This window comes from Lepidochelys kempii, chromosome 13, assembly GCF_965140285.1.
Source record: "Lepidochelys kempii isolate rLepKem1 chromosome 13, rLepKem1.hap1, whole genome shotgun sequence".
Classification (NCBI taxonomy): domain Eukaryota; kingdom Metazoa; phylum Chordata; order Testudines; family Cheloniidae; genus Lepidochelys; species Lepidochelys kempii.
In genome coordinates this window covers 38,187,251-38,207,050 of record NC_136392.1, presented here as the reverse complement: position 1 = coordinate 38,207,050, position 19,800 = coordinate 38,187,251, and the positions used below count along the sequence as shown (strand labels likewise).

General features: G+C 65.4%; 2 protein-coding genes across 6 annotated transcripts; both read right to left on the bottom strand.

Moving 5' to 3' along the window:
- Positions 1 to 1,828: 1,828 nt before the first annotated feature.
- Positions 1,829 to 13,809, bottom strand: IPO4 (importin 4). 3 transcript variants are annotated; one of them, XM_073308636.2, is made up of 31 exons: positions 13,664 to 13,808; positions 13,393 to 13,479; positions 13,179 to 13,258; positions 13,047 to 13,088; positions 12,608 to 12,737; positions 12,142 to 12,321; positions 11,674 to 11,739; positions 11,453 to 11,554; positions 11,103 to 11,186; positions 9,303 to 9,455; positions 9,096 to 9,149; positions 8,641 to 8,750; positions 8,296 to 8,404; positions 7,831 to 7,960; positions 7,365 to 7,478; positions 6,773 to 6,889; positions 6,348 to 6,471; positions 6,154 to 6,265; positions 5,796 to 5,908; positions 5,537 to 5,614; positions 5,376 to 5,433; positions 5,031 to 5,136; positions 4,467 to 4,660; positions 4,150 to 4,203; positions 3,803 to 3,928; positions 3,269 to 3,477; positions 2,909 to 3,041; positions 2,630 to 2,734; positions 2,259 to 2,328; positions 1,991 to 2,122; positions 1,829 to 1,917 (listed from the first exon to the last, which is right to left on the bottom strand). In XM_073308636.2, exons 1-30 carry the CDS (start codon positions 13,730 to 13,732, stop codon positions 1,992 to 1,994), a joined length of 3,240 nt encoding a protein of 1,079 aa, XP_073164737.1. In that variant the 5' UTR covers positions 13,733 to 13,808; the 3' UTR covers positions 1,829 to 1,917; position 1,991. The 3 variants fall into 3 exon arrangements, with proteins under 3 accessions (XP_073164737.1, XP_078704356.1, XP_078704357.1); XM_078848230.1 differs by lacking the exon at positions 4,150 to 4,203 and having other exon boundaries at positions 13,664 to 13,809; XM_078848231.1 differs by lacking the exons at positions 1,829 to 1,917; positions 1,991 to 2,122 and having other exon boundaries at positions 3,269 to 3,505; positions 13,664 to 13,809.
- Positions 13,810 to 14,402: 593 nt separating this feature from the next.
- TM9SF1 (transmembrane 9 superfamily member 1) lies at positions 14,403 to 19,800 on the bottom strand. Of its 3 annotated transcripts, XM_073308633.2 has the most exons (6): positions 19,637 to 19,800; positions 18,857 to 19,095; positions 18,288 to 18,636; positions 17,164 to 17,974; positions 16,589 to 16,862; positions 14,403 to 16,203 (listed from the first exon to the last, which is right to left on the bottom strand). In XM_073308633.2, exons 3-6 carry the CDS (start codon positions 18,600 to 18,602, stop codon positions 15,810 to 15,812), a joined length of 1,794 nt encoding a protein of 597 aa, XP_073164734.1. In that variant the 5' UTR covers positions 18,603 to 18,636; positions 18,857 to 19,095; positions 19,637 to 19,800; the 3' UTR covers positions 14,403 to 15,809. The 3 variants fall into 3 exon arrangements, with proteins under 3 accessions (XP_073164734.1, XP_073164735.1, XP_073164736.1); XM_073308634.2 differs by lacking the exon at positions 18,857 to 19,095; XM_073308635.2 differs by lacking the exon at positions 19,637 to 19,800 and having other exon boundaries at positions 18,896 to 19,251.

Sequence of the window (19,800 nt, the reverse complement as noted above, 5' to 3'; positions counted from 1 at the left end):
GAGTTATTAGGGGGCAAGGGGGAGCAGGTGCTTTTTCCTTTCATCTAGTGCTGCCCCCCCCACCCTGGCACCAGCAAAAGGGAGGCTAAGCATCGCCCCTGAACCCCCGCTGACAGCACGCCGCTTTCCTTTCTCACCTGCCCCCCTTCCCCTGGCAGGAGGGCAGAAGTGGGTCTCACCATCTTCATATCCCCCCTTCCCCCTAGTAATGGGATGGGTCTTTCCCCCAACCCCCTCCTTTCCCCCAACTTTGAGGTTCATGTCCCCACCCCCCCATCCCAAAGAGGCCCCCTGCCTCAGGCAAACATTATTTTATTCCAAAGATATAGAATATAGATTTTCTCTCATCAAAAACAACACAACTGTCAAAGAGGTGTTAAATACAGGAATGGGGGGGTATTGCTCAGACCTAGAACCACCCCAAAACACCACCAGCACTAAGAGCATTGGCTGATCTGGGAGGGGTAGAATGACAGCTGAGTGAACAACCAGACAAATACACCCGGCAGCGGGTGAAAAGTAAAATCACAGGTGAACTGATTAAGAAACAGGATGGAAACCGCTTCTCGCAAGGTGAAAACACAGGCAGAGCAGACTGCCTCTGAGACAAAACCACCCTCGGAGTGCTCGGCGAAGATACAGCCGAACCACTCACCCTGTGATTCAATTCTCCCCGTGCCATTGGAAGACACAGACCAACACATTAATGCCAAGACTAAAACCCTGCTGTAGATAGCGGGTGAAGAAATACAGGTGGCCTGGAGGACAATGCAACTGAGGCTCACCCCTGCAGTGTGTGTGGGGTGGGGTGGGGGGATGACACAGGAACACTGGTTCACACTTGGAAGTCAACTCTTCCATAGAATAAGTAACAGCTACGGGTGAAATGGGTAACAGGAAGACAGACTTCCATGTGAGATACTGGTTGGTGAAAATCTACAGGCAAACTGAGCAAAGAAATCCCCTCTCGTTTTGGCGGGGGGGGGGTAAGGGGGTGTCCAACAAGTGAACCGGGGTAACTACAGGATTCAGACTCCCTGCAGCCATGGTGGGTGAAAGAACAGGCAAAGTGGTTGAACAGCCAGACAAAATCCTCCCTCGTGGCAACAGTGAAGCAGCTGAACATGGTCATCCTATGAGTGTGCTGCATGGAAAACCTACAGGTGAACCGGTTAGCGATGCAACTCCCATCAGCAGAGGAAGAATAAATACAGGCAAGCAACGGGATCCAAAAACAACAGGCCAACTGGATAACAATGAGACTAATACTCCCCTTTAGGGCAGCAACAATTACAGGTGAGACTCCTCTCAAATCCATGGTGAAATACACGGGAGGATCCAGTTCAACACCATAACAATGGTGCTAACCACCGACAGAGCCAGATCACAACATGACTTGGTTTCGTCCCACACCAGTGCTGCATAGAGGTGGAAGAAGGATCAAACACCGTAACCGAAGTCCTCCTCCCGCTGGTGACAGGTACAGGCAGAATCCATTCATACCATGTCTCTAATATGCTCTTACATTGGCGGAGGAAATCAAACGAGAGGCAGCTCTGGGGAATGACGGGAGCTACCCCCTCCATGGGGGCAGTGGGTGAAAGTTACAGGCAACTGGTGACCAAACAGTACTCGGATCCCCCCTTCGCAGTGGTGGCAAGTGAGAAGACAGGCGAAGCAGACTCAAGACCACAGACTGAGTCCTCCCCACGACAGTGCTGGATACAGGCAGACACAGTTCAATTATATGCCCCAAAGGGCCCCCCCAGTGATGAGAACAAGCTGGGGGGCCCAGAGTTGACCATTTGGGGGGAAGAACAGGTGGAGTTGGGTCCAGTTGGCCAATGGTGGGAGAACAGGCAGAGGGAGCTTGACTGTCCTCGCCAAGGGTCACTTGACCAAGGAGGGGCCGTGTCCCTGGAGGGGAGAGAAGGTGTGGTGAGAGTCGTTCTTGTCAGGACCCCCCACCTCCTCGTCCCGCCCCACTCACCTCACGCTGAGCTGAGGGCCCCGCGGATCTGGGCGCCGGCGTCGGGGGGCAAGGCCAGCAGGGCCGCCTGGAACTCCGTGGGGCAGCGGTCGGAGAGATGCCGCAGCAACGACAGAAGGGAGACCTGGGCGTCTGGGGGGAGCTGGGGGTTAGATGGGAGAGAGAACCCCCAGACCCGCAGGATCCCCCTCCCCAAGGCAGGGACACCCCTTCTTGCCCAATGGTGGGATCTCCAGCCCCCTCCCTTCGGGACACTCCCCAAACTTACCTGCTGGGAGATGGTCGGTCCCCAGGACGGTGCTGCTGGCCCGCACCACCTCCCGCACCTCCTGCAGCACCTGGGGCGGGGGGGGGGACACAGCGGTGAGACCCCGATACCCTCATCCCGTCACCCACCAGAGAACCCCCCCAGTCACCCCCCACCTGAAGGGGAGACACCCCTCTGCATGGTGTTCTGATCCCCATTGCGGTTCACACCCCCACTCCCCCTTAGTCAAGGGGATTTAACCCTCCCAAATCCTCAGATAAGACACCCAAAAGACCCCCCCCCATTCCTGGAACAGGGGCCCCCCACAGGCGCCATCACCCACTGGAACAGGACCCCCCCAACCTGCCTCCAGGCCTCCCATGGGGCGGTACCTGCTGGGGGGCGTTCTCGTACAGGAAACTGATGCACCGGAAAACAGTTTTATTTTCCTCGAAATCCTCCGTGAGGGGCAGGGAGCGGAGCAGGGCGGGGAACACCTGGGGGGAGACCCCGTTAGAGATCCCCAGCTAGCTGCCGAGCCGGCTGGGGCCAGCGCCCCCTAGAGGAGCAAGGCCCTGCCCCCCCGCAAGCCAGCCGGTGCCACCTAGAGAGGCAAGGCCCAGCGCCCCATTCCCCGCCTCCCGGGGAAGGCCCCCATCACGCCCCCTCACCTGGCTGAGGGGCAGGGCCTGGGGCTGGCTCAGGACCATGCGGGCGACGGCCCCACAGACGTTGTCCCGCACGCGGGCGCTCGACTCCTGGGTGCTGCCCCCCGCCAGCAGGGCCAGGATCTTGGGGTAGTGTCTGGGGGGGGGCGGGTGTTAAGGAAAAGGGGAACAGCAAGGGGGAGATGGGGCCCTTCCTCCAATCCATCCCACAGCCTCTCACCCCCATGTACCCCTGGACCCCAAACAGAGACCCCCAGGTCAGACGCCCCCTCCAGACGATCCCCCCTAACTCATCCACCTAGCTGACCCCTAGTAACCCCCATAACCCCCACACGCAGCAGCCCCCGCCATGGGTCAGGATACGGGAGCAGGGCCTCCCCGCCGTGCTCGGCCAGCACTCCCAGTGCGAAGATGCCGTTGCTCCGCACCTCGGGGTCGGGGTCCCGGGCAGCCCGCAGGAAGGCGGGCAGGAGCCGGGGCACGAAGGGGGCCGTGGCCCGGCCCAGCCCCCCCAGTGTCTCCGCCAGCGTCCCCACAGCGAAGGAGCGTTCTGCCACCGAGCAGCTGGGCTTCTGGGGGACAGCGAAGGGGCCCGGATGCCTGGGTTCAGCAGGGGGTGAGTGGGGGGGCCCGCAGCCACCCAGGTTCAGTGGGGTGGCAGGATCCTGCCTGGACCCCTGGGTACCCAGGGGTGGTGGGGGAGAAGGGGGAACCGGCCCGGACGCCTGGGTCCCTGTGGGAAGGGAGAACTGGCCCGGACGCCTGGGTCCCCGGGGGAGGTGGGGCAATGGGAGAAGGGGGAACCGGCCCAGATGCCTGGTCTCTGTGGGAAGGGAGGGGAGAAGGGGGAACCGGCCCAGACGCCTGGGTCCCCGGGGGGACACACGACATACTCACCATTTTGTTGAGCAGCAGCGGCAGGAAGCCGGCGAAATACGGGGCGAAGGTGTCGCCCCCTGCCGCCGCGGCCAGAGCGGGGATCCCCTCCCCCGCGTACTCCAGCAGCATGGCATCGTACTCCGCCTGAGGGGAGTGGGGGTGAGCCCTGCTGCACCCCACGGCCCCCCAAACCCCTCCGCACTGCGCCTCCCATGGCCCCAGAATCCCCCCCAACCCCTGACCCCATCTCCAAATCCCCCCCCCTGCCGCCCCCCCCACAGCCCCCATTTTTTCCTCCCCTCCCCCCGATCTCCAGCCCCTCTGCTCCATGCAGCCCCCACAAAGCCCCCCCACCCCCGCGTCACCTGCTCTTCATCCTCCTCATCTTCCTCGTCCAAGCCATCATCCTGGCAGGCTGTCTGGGGGGGGGGGGGGGGAAGATGGGAGCTCAGTGCTGGGACCCACCCCCCCCCCCATGTTCCCCCTTCCTGTGTCCCATCCCCCACAAGCCAGCTGGTCCTCCCCCAAATCCCCCGTGTCCCGCCCCCGCCCCGAGCCAGCCAGTCCCTCCTCCCCCGCCCCTCCTCAAGCCCCCCCCGCCCCCCGAGACCCATATGTTCTGCCCCCCTCGGCTGGTCCCCCCACCAAGAGGGGAAAGGCCCCATGTCCCCCCAGCTGGTACCTTCCTCTCCAGCACGGCGCGAAGGGCCCCGCAGAGCTCGGCCAGGCGCCCTGGGCTCCGCAGCGCCTCCTGCTGGCAGGCGGTGAGCACCGCGCCCAGCGCCTCCAGCACCGCCATGGCCACCAGCCGCTCCCGCTCCCGGTGCACGCCCCGCGCCATGGCCGGCAGCGCCAGGCCCAGCAGCCGCTGCAGTGCTGGGGGGGCGGGTAGAGGGGTCAGTGCGGGTCTGCGAGCTTCCCGCACAGTGTCGTCCCCGCCCCAACCCCACGAGCTCCCCCCCGGCCCCACAAGCATCTCTCCCTGGCCCTGGGGCTGCGAGATTCCTGCACGGTGCCCCTCTCCCCTGCTCTGTGAACTCCACCCCGACCCTGGGGCTGCGAGCTTCCCCCAGAGGTGACCCCCCTTCACTCTCCCCCGACCCTGGGTCTGCAAGTTGCCCCTGGTGGTGCACCCACGTTCCCCCCAGCCCAGCAACACCCCCAAAACCCAGGGCTGTGACTTCCCCCCACCCCCCCGATCTTCCCCCCTCCCCGCAGCCTGGTGGGGGTCCCTCCCCCAACTCACCGGCAGCGTGGGGCTCAGAGGGGTCCCGCTCGCAGACCCGATGCAGCGCAATGCAGAACTGGCCCAGGGCTTCGTAGGCGGCTTTCCGGACCCCCAGATGAGGGAACTGGGGGGAAGGGGGCGATTTGGGGGGTCACAGCTCCCTGCACCCCCCACATTACCCCGTTGGCTCCCCACAGAGCACTGCCCAGGATCAGCGAGGAAAGAGTTAACCCTGAGGGGCCCCCCAGCCTGCACCTCCCACCCCCATCCCCTATCGCTAACCCCCTGCCGCCCCCCAAATCCTCCCCTCCCCCAAACTTGCCCAACACCCAGAACTGCCCCCCGCATCTGCCTCCCCACTACCTCCAGCAGCTGGAAGACCTCCGGGACGCAGCTCTCCAGGTGGGGCAGGAAGGCGACGCTGGGACAGACGGACAGACAGGTTAGGGCCCCTGGAGATACAGCCCCCAGACAGACAGACGTGCCAGACCCCCTCCCGCTGCCCCAAGAGCCCCCCCCCATACCTGGCGTTCGCTGCGATCTCCCCCAGGGCGGCACAAGCGTCCTCCTTCTCGTCCACGTAGGCGCTTTCCACGCTCAGTCTGGGGGGGTGGGGTGGCAGGGTCAGATGGGGGGCCCTTCCCCACCCGCTACAGCCCCCTTCTCCTCCCACCCGCCCTCCTTCTCCGCCCCCACCAGTCTCTGCCCCCACCCAGGACTCTCTTCCCACTGCCCGGGGCTCCCCCACCTCAAAGCCGCCCCAGGTTCTGCCCCCCACCATACCCGAACAGCTCTTCCTCCTCCTCGTCGTCCTCCCCGTCCAGATCTTCCTCCCCCTCCACCTCGGCCTCCTCGTCCTCGAACAGCAGGAAGGAGCTGGTGTCCCCGGCGGGGGGCTGGGGGGGGATGGGGGCACGTCATGGTGCGATTGGGGGCATTTCCCCTTCCCCCAACACCCCCTGGTGCCCCCCAGCCTGAGTCCCTTCCCCCAGGCCCCGGCTTGTGGGAGCACTGCTGTCGGGAAGCTCACAGCCTCAAGGTCCCCTCCCCCACCTAGGTCCCGAGGCACGGCGGGGGGGGCAGGCTCCCGGCCCCGAGGCACGGCCCGGGGGGGGGGGGGGGGGGAACGTCCCGAACTCACCACGAGGCCCTCGGTGGATTTGAGGGAGTAGAGAAGCAGGGTGGTGATCCGGGGCAGGTGGGGGGCCAGGTCGTTCCCCATGGCACAGGAGAGCGCGGCGAAGAGACTGTACCTGGGAGGGAGACGGGGGTCAGGGACTGCGGGTCGGGGGAGGTGGGGGCACCACCCGTGGGGGGCTGGGGGGGGTCACTCACGTGCAACGCCGTAGGTCGGGGTCGTCCTGCCCCTCGGCCAGGCCCAGCCCCAGCTGGCAGCTCTCCTCCGCCAGGGGTCCCACGGCCTCGCTCCCCAGCGCCCGCACCAGGGCCCCCAGCGTCTCTGCGGGGGAGGGGAGCATCAGACACTGCGGCCGGGGGGGGGGGGGGGGGAAGTCACCCACGGCCTGGCCCTGCAGGGGGCACTGCGCTGGGGGGGGTGGGGGGAGAGGGACTGGTGGGGGGGGTTAGGGGTCACTCACCCACAGCCTGGCCCTGCAGGGTGTGCTGCGCTGGGGGGGGGGGGAGTGGTGGAGGGGGGGTTAGGGGTCACTCTCCCACAGCCTGGCCCTGCAGGGGGCGCTGCGCTGGGGGTGGGGTGGCTGGGGAGGTTGGGTTAGGGGGCAGGGTTAGGGGTCACTCACCCACGGCCTGGCACTGCAGGGGGCGTTGCTCCTGGGGGGCGGCGGGGGGCAAGAAGTGGCGAAGCTGCTCCAGGATGTGGGGCAGATACGGCCCCATGGCGCGCTGGGCGGCCGAGGCTGAGACGGATGGACGGACAGACAGACACGGGGTCAGATGGAAACACGGACCTGCCCTCGGGGGAGACACCGAGCGCAGGGGGCTGGGGATGGAGCTGGGGGTGAGGGCTCAAGGGGGGCCAGGACCCGAAGGGGGGCCTGGAAGTCACTGACCAGTGGCCCCTGGGAGTACTGAGTTCGGGGGAGGGGGGTTGTCACTCACCCATGGCACCAGGGGGCCGTGTGGGGGAGCCGAGGGGAGCAGTTCGGGGGGGGGGGGGTCAGTTATCCGTGGCCTCGGGAGCCGTGGTGGGGAGCCGAGGGGGACGGTTCTGGGGAGTCACTCCCCCACGGCGCCAGGCAGCTGTGGGGGGCGGTCACTCCCCCACGGCCCCAGGTGGCTGTAGGGGCGGTTCAGGAGGGGGGGGTCACTCCCCCACGGCGCCAGAGGGCTGTGGGGGGGAAGCCGAGGGGGACGGGTCGGGGGTTCACTCACCGATGGCCCCCAGCGTGCTGATGGCCAGCTCCTTGGGGCGGGGCCCCCCCGGGGAGCGCAGGGTCCCCAGCGTCTGCTCCATCAGCACTGGCAGGAATGGCTCGATCCCGGCCCCTGCGCGAGGGGAGGTTATAGCCCTGCCCGGACGCCTGGGTTCAGGGGGGAGGTTATAGCCCTGCCCGGACGCCTGGGTTCAGGGGGGAGGTTATAGCCCTGCCCGGACGCCTGGGCCGGTGGGGTCCGGATACCGGGGTCCCCCAGCAAGTGGGACGCTGGCTCCTCAGCCGGGGCTCAGGGGCACTGGGGGGTCCCGGGCGCCTGGGTTCTCCAGCAGGCAGGTAGGGGAATGGGGTGGTGCACCCGGACTCCTGGGTTCCCCAGCTGAAGACAGAAGGGGGCGTCCCGGGTGCCTGGTCCCCCAGCCCAGACGGGGAAGGGGCGCTGTCCCGGACGCCGGGGTTCTCACCAAGGCTCTCCACGAAGTTCTCCAGGGCGTAGTAGGCTTTGGCCAGGTGGCCCCCCCGCACCGGCTCCACCCCCCCCAGGTAGGACAGCAGCAGCGGCAGAACCTCCCCCGCGTAGGCCGCGATGTCGGGCTGGGGGGGGGGGGGGTCGGTGAGAGTCAGCCAGAGCCCCCCCCATCACACCGTGTCCACCCCTCCTTACCCCACCCCCTCCCATCCATCCAGCCCCTCCCAGCGCCCCATGACTCCCCAGTCATGCCTCTTTACCCCGCCCCCCTTGATTTCCCTGTAACCCCCTGCAGTGCCCCCTCCTCACCCCAGCCCCCCCCATCACCCCAGCCCTAGCCCCCCAATCTCCCCAATAACCCTGTGACCCCAGGGTACCCCTCCTCGCCCCAGCCCCCCCTTCGCCCCTTGACCCCTCACTCCGCACAGACCCCCCCACTCCCACCCCTAGCCCCCCCGACCTGCAGGTTCTCCGAGAACTGCCCCAGGGCGAAGAGGGCTGCACTCCGCACCACTAGGCTCTCGTCGGCCAGCGCCCGGCAAATCACCCCCAGCAGGGACTGTAGGTGCCTGGAGGGGCAGAAGGGGTCAGTCAGGGGGCCCCCAAAACAAGCCTCCCTCCCCCGATTGCAATGGGCTCTGGCGAGCACATGTCCTATGCCCCGTAGTGCCACCGGTGAGGATTCCCCTGGGGGACAGGACAACGCTGTGCACCCAGCCCCCTGCTGCTGCTGAGTCCAGGGGTCCACAGAGCAGAAATGGGGCCCCCCAGCAGCGTGTGTCCGTCCCCTATGACCCTCGCCTACCTGGTGCGGATGTGATCCCCGCAGCCCTCGGCCAGCACCGCCAGCACCATGAGCCCGGCCTTGCGCTCGTAGGGCCGGGGGCTCTGCAGGGCCGGCTCCAGGTGCGGCATCTGGGGGTGGACAGAAGAGGTTGTTACCTGCCCCCCACCCGCAACAAGCCACAGGCCCTGCCCCACTCCAATGGCCCCGCCCCCTGCCCCAGTCTCACCCCTCCAGCCAGCCATAGGTCCCGTCCCAACCCCCATGGCTCTGCCCCCAGCTAGCGCAACCCCTGCCCCGCCCCGAGCCAGCCTGCCCCAGCCCCCATTCCAGCCCCACCCCCAGCTGGTCCACTCCTGCCATGTCACTGGCCCACCCCACAACCAGCCACAGACTCCGCCCCCAGCCCATCAGCCCCACCCTCCCCTTGCCCTCTAGCCAGCCACAGGCTCCAGCTCCCCACCCCCCCCACTCACCAGCTGGGGGAAGAGTTTTTCAGGAGGCAGGTGCAGGGCCAGCATGTCGATCACCTGGGGGGAGAAATGGAGGTGACGGTGGGGGGGTGATGGCTCTGGATTCCCCCCCGCACACACACCAGCCAGGGGTCCCCTCCCCCCCGGGCTCCTCAACCCACCCCCAGCGCGTTGTAAGGCCGGGTGGGGGGGGGCACTTGGGGGTCTCACCTGGGCAGCCACGTGTTTGGGGGTCTGGGCCTCATCCCCCTCGTCCTCACTCTCCTGGTCCTCGGCATCCAGCTGCCCCAGGGGGGGCTCCGCACTCAGGATGGGAAACAGGGCGTCCAGCACGGGGGGCAGCAGCCGCTGCTTCAGCATGGCCTGGGGGGGCAGAACCTGAGCCCCGAGCCCCACCCCCCAATCCCAACCCCCCCCGATCCTCTGGCCCGCCCACAAGCCCTGCCCCAGCCCCCGAACCACTGGCCTGCCCCCCCGATCCCTAATCCCCTGGCCTGCCCTCCACACACTGAGCCCTGATCCCCCGTCTGCCCCGTCTCCCAACCCCCCAGTTTTCCCCCCACCGTGCCCCCCCAAGCCCTGAACCCCAATCCCCTTGCTGCCCCCAAGCCCTGAACCCCACCCCAACCCCCCAATCTCCCACCTGCTTCCTACATCCTGAGCTCTGATCACCTGGCTGTCCCCCGATCCCTGACCCCAGCCCCCCAATCCCAATCCCCCGATCTACCCCCACACCCTGAGCCCTACCCCAGCCCCCCAAGCCCCTGGCTGTGTGATAAATGAAAGGGGGGGCGGGGGTAGCTCCCTTTTATGGACCCCCAGCCAGGCAGTTAGCTACAAACCCCCTGTTAGTAGCTGTTCTCTTCTTGCTTTACCTGTAAAGGGTTAACAAGCCCACAGGTAAAGGGGAGCGAGTGGGCACCTGACCAAAGAGCCAACTGGGGAGGGCGGGGGGCGAGAATTTTTTAAAATTGGGGAAAATGTCCCCCTTTGCCTGTCTGTTCTCCGGAGAGGTGACACAGGGCCGCAGGGCTGTAAGAAGCTGTAAACCAGGCCCGAAAAGCCAGCAGCTCAGACCTGGAACCAACACACCCGAACCCGAGAGGTCGGCTGGGGAGACGCCAGTCGGGTCGTTCCTTGTGGACGCCTCCCGGCTAACCCGGGTGCTTTTGATTTGCTGGGAACCGTTAAGCTGGACCCCAACAAAACCAGTCTTGACGCTTGGGGATTGCCTTGGCTCTTTTTCAATCGAGCAAGAGCCGAAGTTGCTGATGTATTTTCTCCCGTTCTGTTTTTGATACAATGTCCGGGATCGGATTTCTGTCCCCTACGCTGCTTAATTAGCAAGTGGCAACAGCTGATTGCTGGTGTTTTTCTTTCTCAGCTCTTCCCCAGAGTGGGGGTGAAAGAGCTTGAGGGTGCCCCACAGAGAGGAATTCCCAAGTGCGCCCTCCTGGGTTCTCGGGGGGGCGGGGGCGTTTTGCACTGGGGTAGCGGCCGCATCTACCCATCCAAGCTCAGAGAGAAGTTGGGACCTTGGGAGTTTAATACCCGCCTGGAGTGGCCAGGATTAAATTTTTAGAATCCTTGGGGGCCCCCACCTTCCGCACTCGAAGTGCCAGAGTGGGGAACCAGCCTAGACGCCCCCAAATCCCAACCCCCCCGGCTAGCCCACTGAACTCCAAGCCCCGAGCCTGCACCCCTGAACCTGCAGCCTGCGCCCCACACCCCAACTACCCAAACCCCAATCTGCCAGCCCGCCCTCAAACCTCCATCCTTCAGTCTGCCCCACAAACCCCGGCCCACCCCCAATCTCAATCCGCCAACCACCTTCCCCCCGCCCCAGCTCCATCCCTTGCTCCACCCCAAACCCTGCACTCTCCCAGCTGCCCCCTGAATCCCGATCCCTGCCCTCCCCACCCCTATCCCCCCACGCCAGCCTCGTTCCTCCCAGCCAGCCAGCGCCCCCTGAACCCCAATCCTCATCCCCCTGAGCCCCCAGGGCCCTACCTTGCCCCGCAGTTTGATGAGGAAGCTGAGGGTGGAAAGTGCCTTCACCCGCAACACATCCCCCAGCACTCGGTTCGACGCCACCTGGGGAGAGAAGCAACCGTCGGCACTGCCCGGACGCCTGGGTTCCCCACTGGGGGAATGGGGCTCATGGAGTTGCCCGGATGCCTGGGTTCCCCCACCGAGTAGAGGAGGCTCATGGCTGTTCGGACGCCTGAGTTCCCCAGCAGGGATCTCTGTAACCCCGGGAAGTTGCAAGGGGGAATGTTGGGGATCAGGGAGTTACCCACATGCCTGGGTCCCCCCGCGGAGGGGAAGGGGCTTGCGGCCGCCTGGGTCCCCCGACTCACCTCCAGGCAGAAGCCGACAACGTCGGAGAGGTGCTGGACGATGACGGAGACCTCGCTCTCCATCAGCTCATCAAAGACCTCCATGGCCTCGCTGGCGTGCACCTGGGGGGGCCGGACACGCACTGGTCAGGGAGCCTCGACACATTTTGATACCTCAGACAACCCCCCAGCCCCTCCCCCACGCCAGTGCCCCCCAATGACCCTTCATTCCCCCCTCTCACCTCGTTAATGGAAATCAGCTGCCTGACGGCTGAGATAATCTTCGGGACCAGGGAGTGCATGAGATTCTGGGGGGCAGAGACAGAGACAAGATGAGGGGGGACCCCCAAGATACCGGGGGCAGGAGAAGGGAATGGCTGGGGGAGCCGGGGGATAGGGACTCGGGATCAGTGGGTTCTAGGGAACACGGTACGGTGGGGGACAGATAGGAGGCCCAGGGAGTTCCGGTGCATAGGGGGCTCAGTGGGGGACTTGTGAGGGGCTCAGGGGGGTCGGTGAGTTCTGGGGTATGTGGAATCAGTGAGGGGCTCGGGGTGCATGGGGAAGGCAGGGGTGGGCGGGGGCTCAGGGAAGATGTGAGGAAGGCAGAGGTAGGTGGGGGGCTCAGGACACACCGGGGTGCACGGGGAAGGTGGGGTGCTCAGGGGGATGGGTGGGGCCAGGCTGGGGCTCAGGGGGCCGGGGCTCACCAGGTGGTCGGCGCCCAGCCCGGCGGCCATGGCTGCCAGCCCCCGCAGGCAGTAGTAGAGCGCCCCCGGCTGGCCGTGCTGGCCCAGGGCACTGTGGAAGAGACGCAGCAGGGCAGAGTAGTGGGGGGCGAAGGCCTCGGGGTCCGACTCCAGTGCCGAGCTCAGCACCAGCAGCGAGATCTGCGGAAGGGGGGAGGGACTCCATGGATCACAGCCCCCCACCCCCTCTGAGCCCCAAAATCACAGCCCCCCCACCTATCCCTGCCCCCCTTCCCCCCACCTATCCCCGCCCCCCTTCCCCCCCAATCACAGTCCCCAGCCCAACCCCCACCAACCAGTCCCCTGACGCCCCCCCTCCACCCTCAATCCCCAACTGGCCTCCCACAGATCAGAGCCCCACGACCGACCGGGTTTGAGAGACAGCCTGACCCTGCCGCCCCCAACCAGACCCCCTGTTCCCCCCTACCTGGCGGAGGTGTGGGTCAGGGCCGCGCACCCCCTGCTGGATGAGCTGCAGGAGCTGGGGCCAGCGCTCCAGCCCCTGGTGCCGCAGGAGCAGCGCAGCCAGCTGGGCCAGGGCCACCGAGACCTGGTGCCTGGGGGGAAAGACATGGGTGGGGGCACAGCGGGTGGGTGTGGGGGATAGAGGGGGGACCCGGGAGGGGGTTGGGGGGGACCCACACCGTTTGGAATTGCAGGAGGAGCAGGGGGGCTCTGGGGATGGGGTAGTGGGAGCTAGGGGGCTGCAGGAGTGGGAGGGATGGGGGTCCAGGGGCTGCAGGGACCGGGGCGGGAGAGCAGGAGACGCCTCTGCAAATCTTCCATTTCCTGCTGTAGGGGAAGGGGGCTGCGGAGGGGGTTATGGGGCAGCCGGGGGGAGGGAGAATGTCCCCCCCAACACTCACTCTGCTTCCTGCTGCAGGGCTCCCAGCACCAAGCTCTTCAGCCTGAGAAAGAGAGACGGGGGGGGGGGTCAGGCAGGGTGAACCCCAGCCCCCCAGACAGGGAGGGGGGACCCCTTGCACCCCAGCACCCACCTGTCCTGCTCCTCGGGGTTCAGCTTCCGCCAGTGCTTGGTGAGACGCAGGCGAAGGAGCACAGCTGCCAGCTGCCGGATCTGGGGGGGCAGAGAAGGGGGGGGCTCAGCCAGGGGATGGGACCCCTGGGGGGGTGATGGGGGATCCCCTCGGGGGACAGACAAGGAGATGGGAGATCCACGGGGGATCCCCTGTGGGGAAGGGTGTCACTCACCTGGGGGTCCGGTGCCCCTGCCAGCAGCTGGCAGAGCTGGGGGAGCACCTCGGGGTGTCTGAAGGCCTCACGCAGCTGGGCCGTGGCCTGCAGGGGGGAGCAGAGATTGTCACAGAGGGGCCCAGATCCCCTGCCCCCCACCCCAGCGCCCCCCAGCTCTCCCTTCCCAAGTACCCCCCTCCCCACAGTGAGGCCAGCTCCCCCCAGCGCCTCCTTCCCCACCCCGTCCGAGCCCCTCAGCCCCGGACTCCTGGGTTCTCCCCCCACCTACCTGCTGGATCAAGGCGTTGTCCGGCTGCAGCAGGTCGGACAGGACCCGGCCCAGCCCGCCGGGCTCCATGGGGGGAGAGGGGTCCTGCAATGGGGGTGCTCAGGCCGGGGGGAGGGGGCCCTGCAATGGAGGGCTCAGGCCGGGGGGGGAGGGGGCCCTGCAATGGGGGGGGGCTCAGGCCGGGGGGGCCGCAGCAGGGAGCAGGGCCCTGCAATGGGGGGGGCTCAGGCCGGGGGGAGGGGGCCCTGCAATGGGGGGGGCTCAGGCCGGGGGGGCCGCAGCAGGGAGCAGGGCCCTGCAATGGGGGGGCTCAGGCCGGGGGGAGGGGGCCCTGCAATGGGGGGGGGGGGCTCAGGCCGGGGGGGCCGCAGCAGGGAGCAGGGCCCTGCAATGGGGGGGGGGGGGGGGAAGACTCAGGTCGGGTAGGAGGAGCCTGGGCTCAGCAGCCAGCGAGTCCCGCACAGCAGCACGTGTGGGGGGGGAGCAGACGAGTCCCAGCTTCCGGGAGATAGAGCGGCCCCAGGCCCCGCCCCTCATGCCGTGCCCCGCCCCTCCGTGGCCCAGGAGGACTCGTGCAGCCAGAGGAAAGGCCAGGGGTTAACCCCTTCCGCGCCGCACAGCTGAGAGTTGGACACCTGGGTTCTCTCCCTAGCTCGAAGAGAGGAGTGGGGTCGGGGAGCCAGGACTCCCGGGTTCTATAGACACCCCCACACTAATTTTTATTAATAAACTTTATTCCGAGATCCATAAAAAGAAAGAGTCAGAACCAACCAAATCAAATACAAATAAAATAATCAACTGCCCCAGCCCCCCCCCCGGCGCACCCAGCTACCCCCCCCCATATACAGCAATAGCACTATCGGTGTCTGCACGCAGCCAGCAATGGGGGGGGGGGGGTTGTGGGGTATAGCCCCCTCCCGACTGAGGTCTCTGGGATACTCTGCCAGCCCTACATGGGATCTGCTCTCCACTAGATCCTGCCCCCCCCCCCGTGATCCATGCCATCACAAGGGGATCTTACCAGGCAATCCTGCTTGCTGGGGGGGATCTACTGCCAGCCCCACATGGGAGCCAGTTGATCTGGGGAAGCCCCCAGCGATCCAGCCAATTGCCCATGGGGTTATCTACTCCTCCCCATCAGGGATCTTATCATAGGATCTGCTCCCAGCCCCACAAGGAATCTGGCCTCCCTCTGCTTGCAACCTACCAGGGGATCCAGTTACCTGTGGGGGACCCAATCAGGTATGGGGGCCCATCCCCAAGAGGGGACTCAGCTGGCTGCAGGGGATCCACTTCCATAATGGATCCACTCTCAACCCCATGGGGATCCAGCAGATCCACCAGGGATCCACAATCTGCCCCATCCACATGCAGGGATCTCACATGGGGATCCACTCCCAGCCCCAAACAGGATCTACCTGTGCCTCCCCCTTTGGGAGGGATCCACTTTCAAGCTTTAGCCCCCAAGGGAATCTCATGGGGATCCAGGGAACTGGACACCTGCCCTCTTCCCCCAAGTCAGTCCATTCCCATCACCTGATTGGCCAGTCATCCTGACCAATAGGAGTGGAGTAGCTGGTCCCCCATCACAAGCAAACTGGCCAACAGTCCCAGCCAATGGGAGTGAACCGGTCAGTCGGCTGGTCATCCTACCCAATTAAAGGCAATGATGGATGTGGGACAATCTTTAATGGTGTCCTGTGACTGGCCAGACATCTCAGCCAATAGGAGGGTAAGATCCTTAATGGTCCCAGTCAATGGAGGGGCGCTTTTTAGGGTCGCCATCTTTTGTCATGCCGGCCGATTGGCTGAACATCTTGGTCAATGGGAGGGGAGCTCTGTAGCAGTCCCATCCAACGGAAGGGGAGCTCTTTGGAGGATCCATAGCCGCTGACTAGCCGGACATTACAGCCAATGGGAGAAGAGATCCTTAGGGGATCCATACTTGCTGATTGGCTGGACATTACAGTCAATGAGAGAAGAGATCTTTAAGAGAGCCATCTCTAACCACCAGCTGGCCAAGCGTCATGGCCAATGGGAAAGGAACTCCATAGAAGCCCCAGCTTATGAGACAGATCTTTAAGGGAAGTAAATTTGACCATCCCCACCAGTTGGCCAGCCACCACAGCCAACTGGAGAGGGTCCCTCAATCCATCTTGAGGTTGACGTAGATGTAGCGGATAAACTTGAGTGAGGCGAAGAAGGAGACGGTGCCCAACATGAGGAAGAAGATGTAGCCTGTGAGGAGGGAGTAGCCGAAGAACTCCACGGTCTGCACCGCGCCCGACATGTTGGAGCGGCGTGAGTAGTAGAAGACAGAGTAGAGGAAGATGAAGACACCGGTGGAGCCGGCGCTGAGCACCGAGCGCCACCACCAGCGGTAGTCCTCGCCCGAGAGCTGGAAGTAGGTGAGGGCGATGGAGATGCAGGCGCCCACGCTCAGCAAGATGGCGAAGACGAAGAAGAGGATGCCGTAGAGGGTGTACTGCTCCCGGCCCCACACCGTGGCGAAGATGTAGTAGAGCTCCACAGAGATGGCACTGGAGGATAAGAGAGAGACCGGGTCAGCTGCGGGGCAGAGGTGGGATCCCACTGTTTGGGGGATGAAATAGGCCGTCCGGAGAGGCGAAGGGGTGTGATGGGCTCATGCCAAGGAGGTGATGTCATCCAGTGCCCAGAAGACAGAAAGTGGGAAGGGCGACACAGGAAGTGGCGTACTCGGGAGAAAGCGACATGACTGTCTAGGTAAGAGTAAGCGGGAAAACGAAGGTGCCAACCTGTGAGGTGGGAAGTGGCAGGGAGGGGTGAGACAGGAAGCAGTGGCATCTCCTATGGAGAGCACGGCAGACAGGAAGTGGAGGGGGTGCTCACTGGGAGGGGAGGAAGTGAGGTGGCAGGCGCACAGAAAGCAGGAGTGGGGCTCACCTGAAGGGCAGGAAGCCCCCGATGGTCATGTGCACCAGTGTGGCCTTGTACCAGGGCTGTGGTGGGATCTCGCGGGCGATGTTCTTGGTGCGGCAGGGTGCGTCGAAGGGGCCAGCCCGGTTCTTGCCGAAGATGCCCCCGATAACGGTGAGGGGGAAGCCCACCAGCAGCCAGACCGTCAGCAGCAGCAGGATGGTGGTGGCTGGAAGGGCCTGTGTCGAGCCATTGGCCCAGTGCACCGAGTTCACCACGCTCCACGTCACGAAGAAGGGGGCTGGGAGGACAGGGGGCAGGTCAGGGGGACCAAAGAGACCCAGACCACCTCCCCAAGGGATCAGAGAGACTCCCCTGGAGACCAGAGAGACACTCTGCTTCCCACTGGAATCACAGAAGCGCAACCTACCACCCCTAGGAGGCCATGGAGATCCTACATTTTGCCCTCGTGGGAGGGGCCAAAGGCACTATGAAGCAACAGAGGGGACCACCCAGACCCACCCAGTGCACCCAAATCGCCTCCCCTGGGCAAGAGGAACCCCGGGGAACCTGGGCAGAGATGGGGGACTCCAGGGCCTCACCAGAGAAGAGGCTGGTGGTCAGCATGATGTTCCAGACCCAGCGCTCGCCCCCGACTTGCCGGTAGAAGTTGCTGGAGATGTAGCCGGAGATGCAGCAGGTCAGGGCGTAGAGCAGGATGGCGGCGGAGTTGATGGCGCCATGCCGGTGGACGTTGAACATGCCCAGCAGGGCCATGGCAATGATGCCAGTGCCCAGCGCCAGGAACTGGCTGCCTACGCCCAGGATGGCGCAGAGGAGGCTGCGGCAGGGAGGGAAGCGGAAGACGTCCGTGTGGATGATCTTCCAGCCGTTGTCCCCCTGGTCAAAGTCGTCCCCGGAGGAGGAGGAGGAAGCTTCTTCATCCAGGTTGTACCGGGCCAGATCATTCTTTAGCACCCGCATGAGGATGACCACCACGAAGCCCACCAGAAGAAAGACCAGCACCATGGAGTTGATGATGGAGAGCCAGTGGATCTCCAGGGTGTGGGGGAAGAAGCCCCCGTCATCTCCTCGGCCCCGCCGCTCCCCCCGCCGCTCCGAAGCCGTCTCAGACCAGCGGACACTGTAGGTGTGGGTCAGGGAGAGGGGCCCGGGCCCACGGACGTCGTCCAGGCTGTGCGGCTTGACATCTCGCACGCTGACGTTAGCGTAGATGATACGGTTGCCGTTCCACTCCAGATGGAAGTCCAAGTGGGTCCACAGCCCGATCTTGTGGCTGTGGGGCAGAAAGCCGCTCTCCTCCATGTACCCCACAAATCCTCGCAGCGGGATGTCATCCACCACAAACTCAAAGTAGTACAGCTCTTCAATGGCCTGTCGGAGGCGCTCCACCTGCCAGGAAACAGACAGGAGTAGGACCCAGGAGTCCTGGTGCCCAGCTCCTCCTGGTCTATCCCACTAGAACCCACTCCCCTCTCAGAGCTAGGACAGAACCCAGGAGTCCTGGCTCCCAGCCCTCACCCACTAGCTCCTGCTCCCATCCAGAGCTGGGTACAGAACCAGGAGTCCTGATTCCTGATCTGAGCTCCCATGCTCTGTTCCTGGGACAGAACCTAGGCAGTCCCAGTTCCTGCTGTAAACTCATTGGCCCATGCTCACATTCCTCGACCCAGGGATGGAACCCAGGCATCCGGGCCCAGTCTACCTGATCCAGCGTGAGCGTCTTCACGCACAGGACTGTCTTCTCCACGCTCTCCCGAAAGCGGATCTGGTACATGGACTCGGCCATGCGGTCCCCATCCAGGACCTCCCCGAGGCTCAGGCTCTTGTGCTGGATCTTTTCCGGAGAGCACACGGGCAGCTGGTAGTAGTGGTAGGTCTCCTGGGGGTTGTGGTATGGCCCCACCTTGTTGACGTAGAGCACAACGGGATCCCCAGGCTGGTAGCGGGTCTCGGAGGAGCCCGGGAGCGGCCAGGAAGCCAGCAGGAGGAGCAGCAGCCAAGGCTGGTGGGGCGCCATGGGGTGGGCGGTCAAGGGGGAGATGGGGTGGGGTCTGGAGAAGGAAGGCAGGAGACAAGGGACAAGAGGCAGTGAAGCCAGGTCCTCAGGACACCTGGGTTCTCTCCCACCTGGGGTGGTCAGCACCCAATGACAGAGCCCCCCAGCCGCCCCTGCGGTGCTCTAGCCATTGGATATCCCTGGATCACGCCAACCCATGCTCCTGGGACCCCTGCCCCGCACGCACGCCCTGATGCCAGGCTTGACATACTCACGATGCCCACAAGCTGGACCCGAAAATGGCGCGTACGTGCCTGGCAAACGAGCCTAGACGAAGGGCCGGGGATTTGCTTCTCTGACCCGCCTCGTGCCGGTGGTGACAGACTGGCAAGGCGCCCGCGGTGCCAGCTGGGGGCGGCCGTTGGCCCGAACGCCCTCGTGGTGCCCACACTGGTGGGGCCAGAGCTCCTGAGAGCCCCGAGGGCCCCGGGCGCGACGAAGCGGGTTTTTCCGACTATTTTGTGTGCAGAGAGCACGTGCCTCAGTTTCCCTGGATCTCTGGAGCCTTCCGCACAGATGCCTGCCCCTCCCCCTCGTGCTTCGTGCAGCACGTCGGGGAAACTGAGGCACGCACACTACACATGGAAAACAACCTGCCCCAGCACACGGGGACCAGCGTCCTCGCCCCCCCCCGCCGCCACGGCTCCCCCCCCCGGGGTCCTCGCCCCCCCCCCACCCCGCCACGGCTCCCCCCCCGGGGTCCTCGCCCCCCCCCACCCCGCCACGGCTCCCCCCCCGGGGTCCTCGCCCCCCCCCACCCCGCCACGGCTCCCCCCCCGGGGTCCTCGCCCCCCCCCCCACCCCGCCACGGCTCCCCCCCCGGGGTCCTCGCCCCCCCCCCGCCGCCACGGCTCCCCCCCCGGGGTCCTCGCCCCACCCCCACCCCGCCACGGCTCCCCCCCCGGGGTCCTCCCCCCCCCGGGGTCCTCGCCCCCCCCACTGAATCACCCCCCCGACCCGCCGCCCGCCTGGGGTCCTCACGCCCCCCCACTGACCCGCCCCCGCTGACGCTGCTGCGTGGAAGGTCCCGTGGCCCCTCGCCCGGCAGCGGGTGTCCCTAGCAGCCGGCAAGCAGCCAGGCAACTGCACCCAGCCGGGGGCCTCGCGGCTCTAGAACATGCTCCTGGCGCCTGATCCTTGGGTCCACCCCACCCCACTC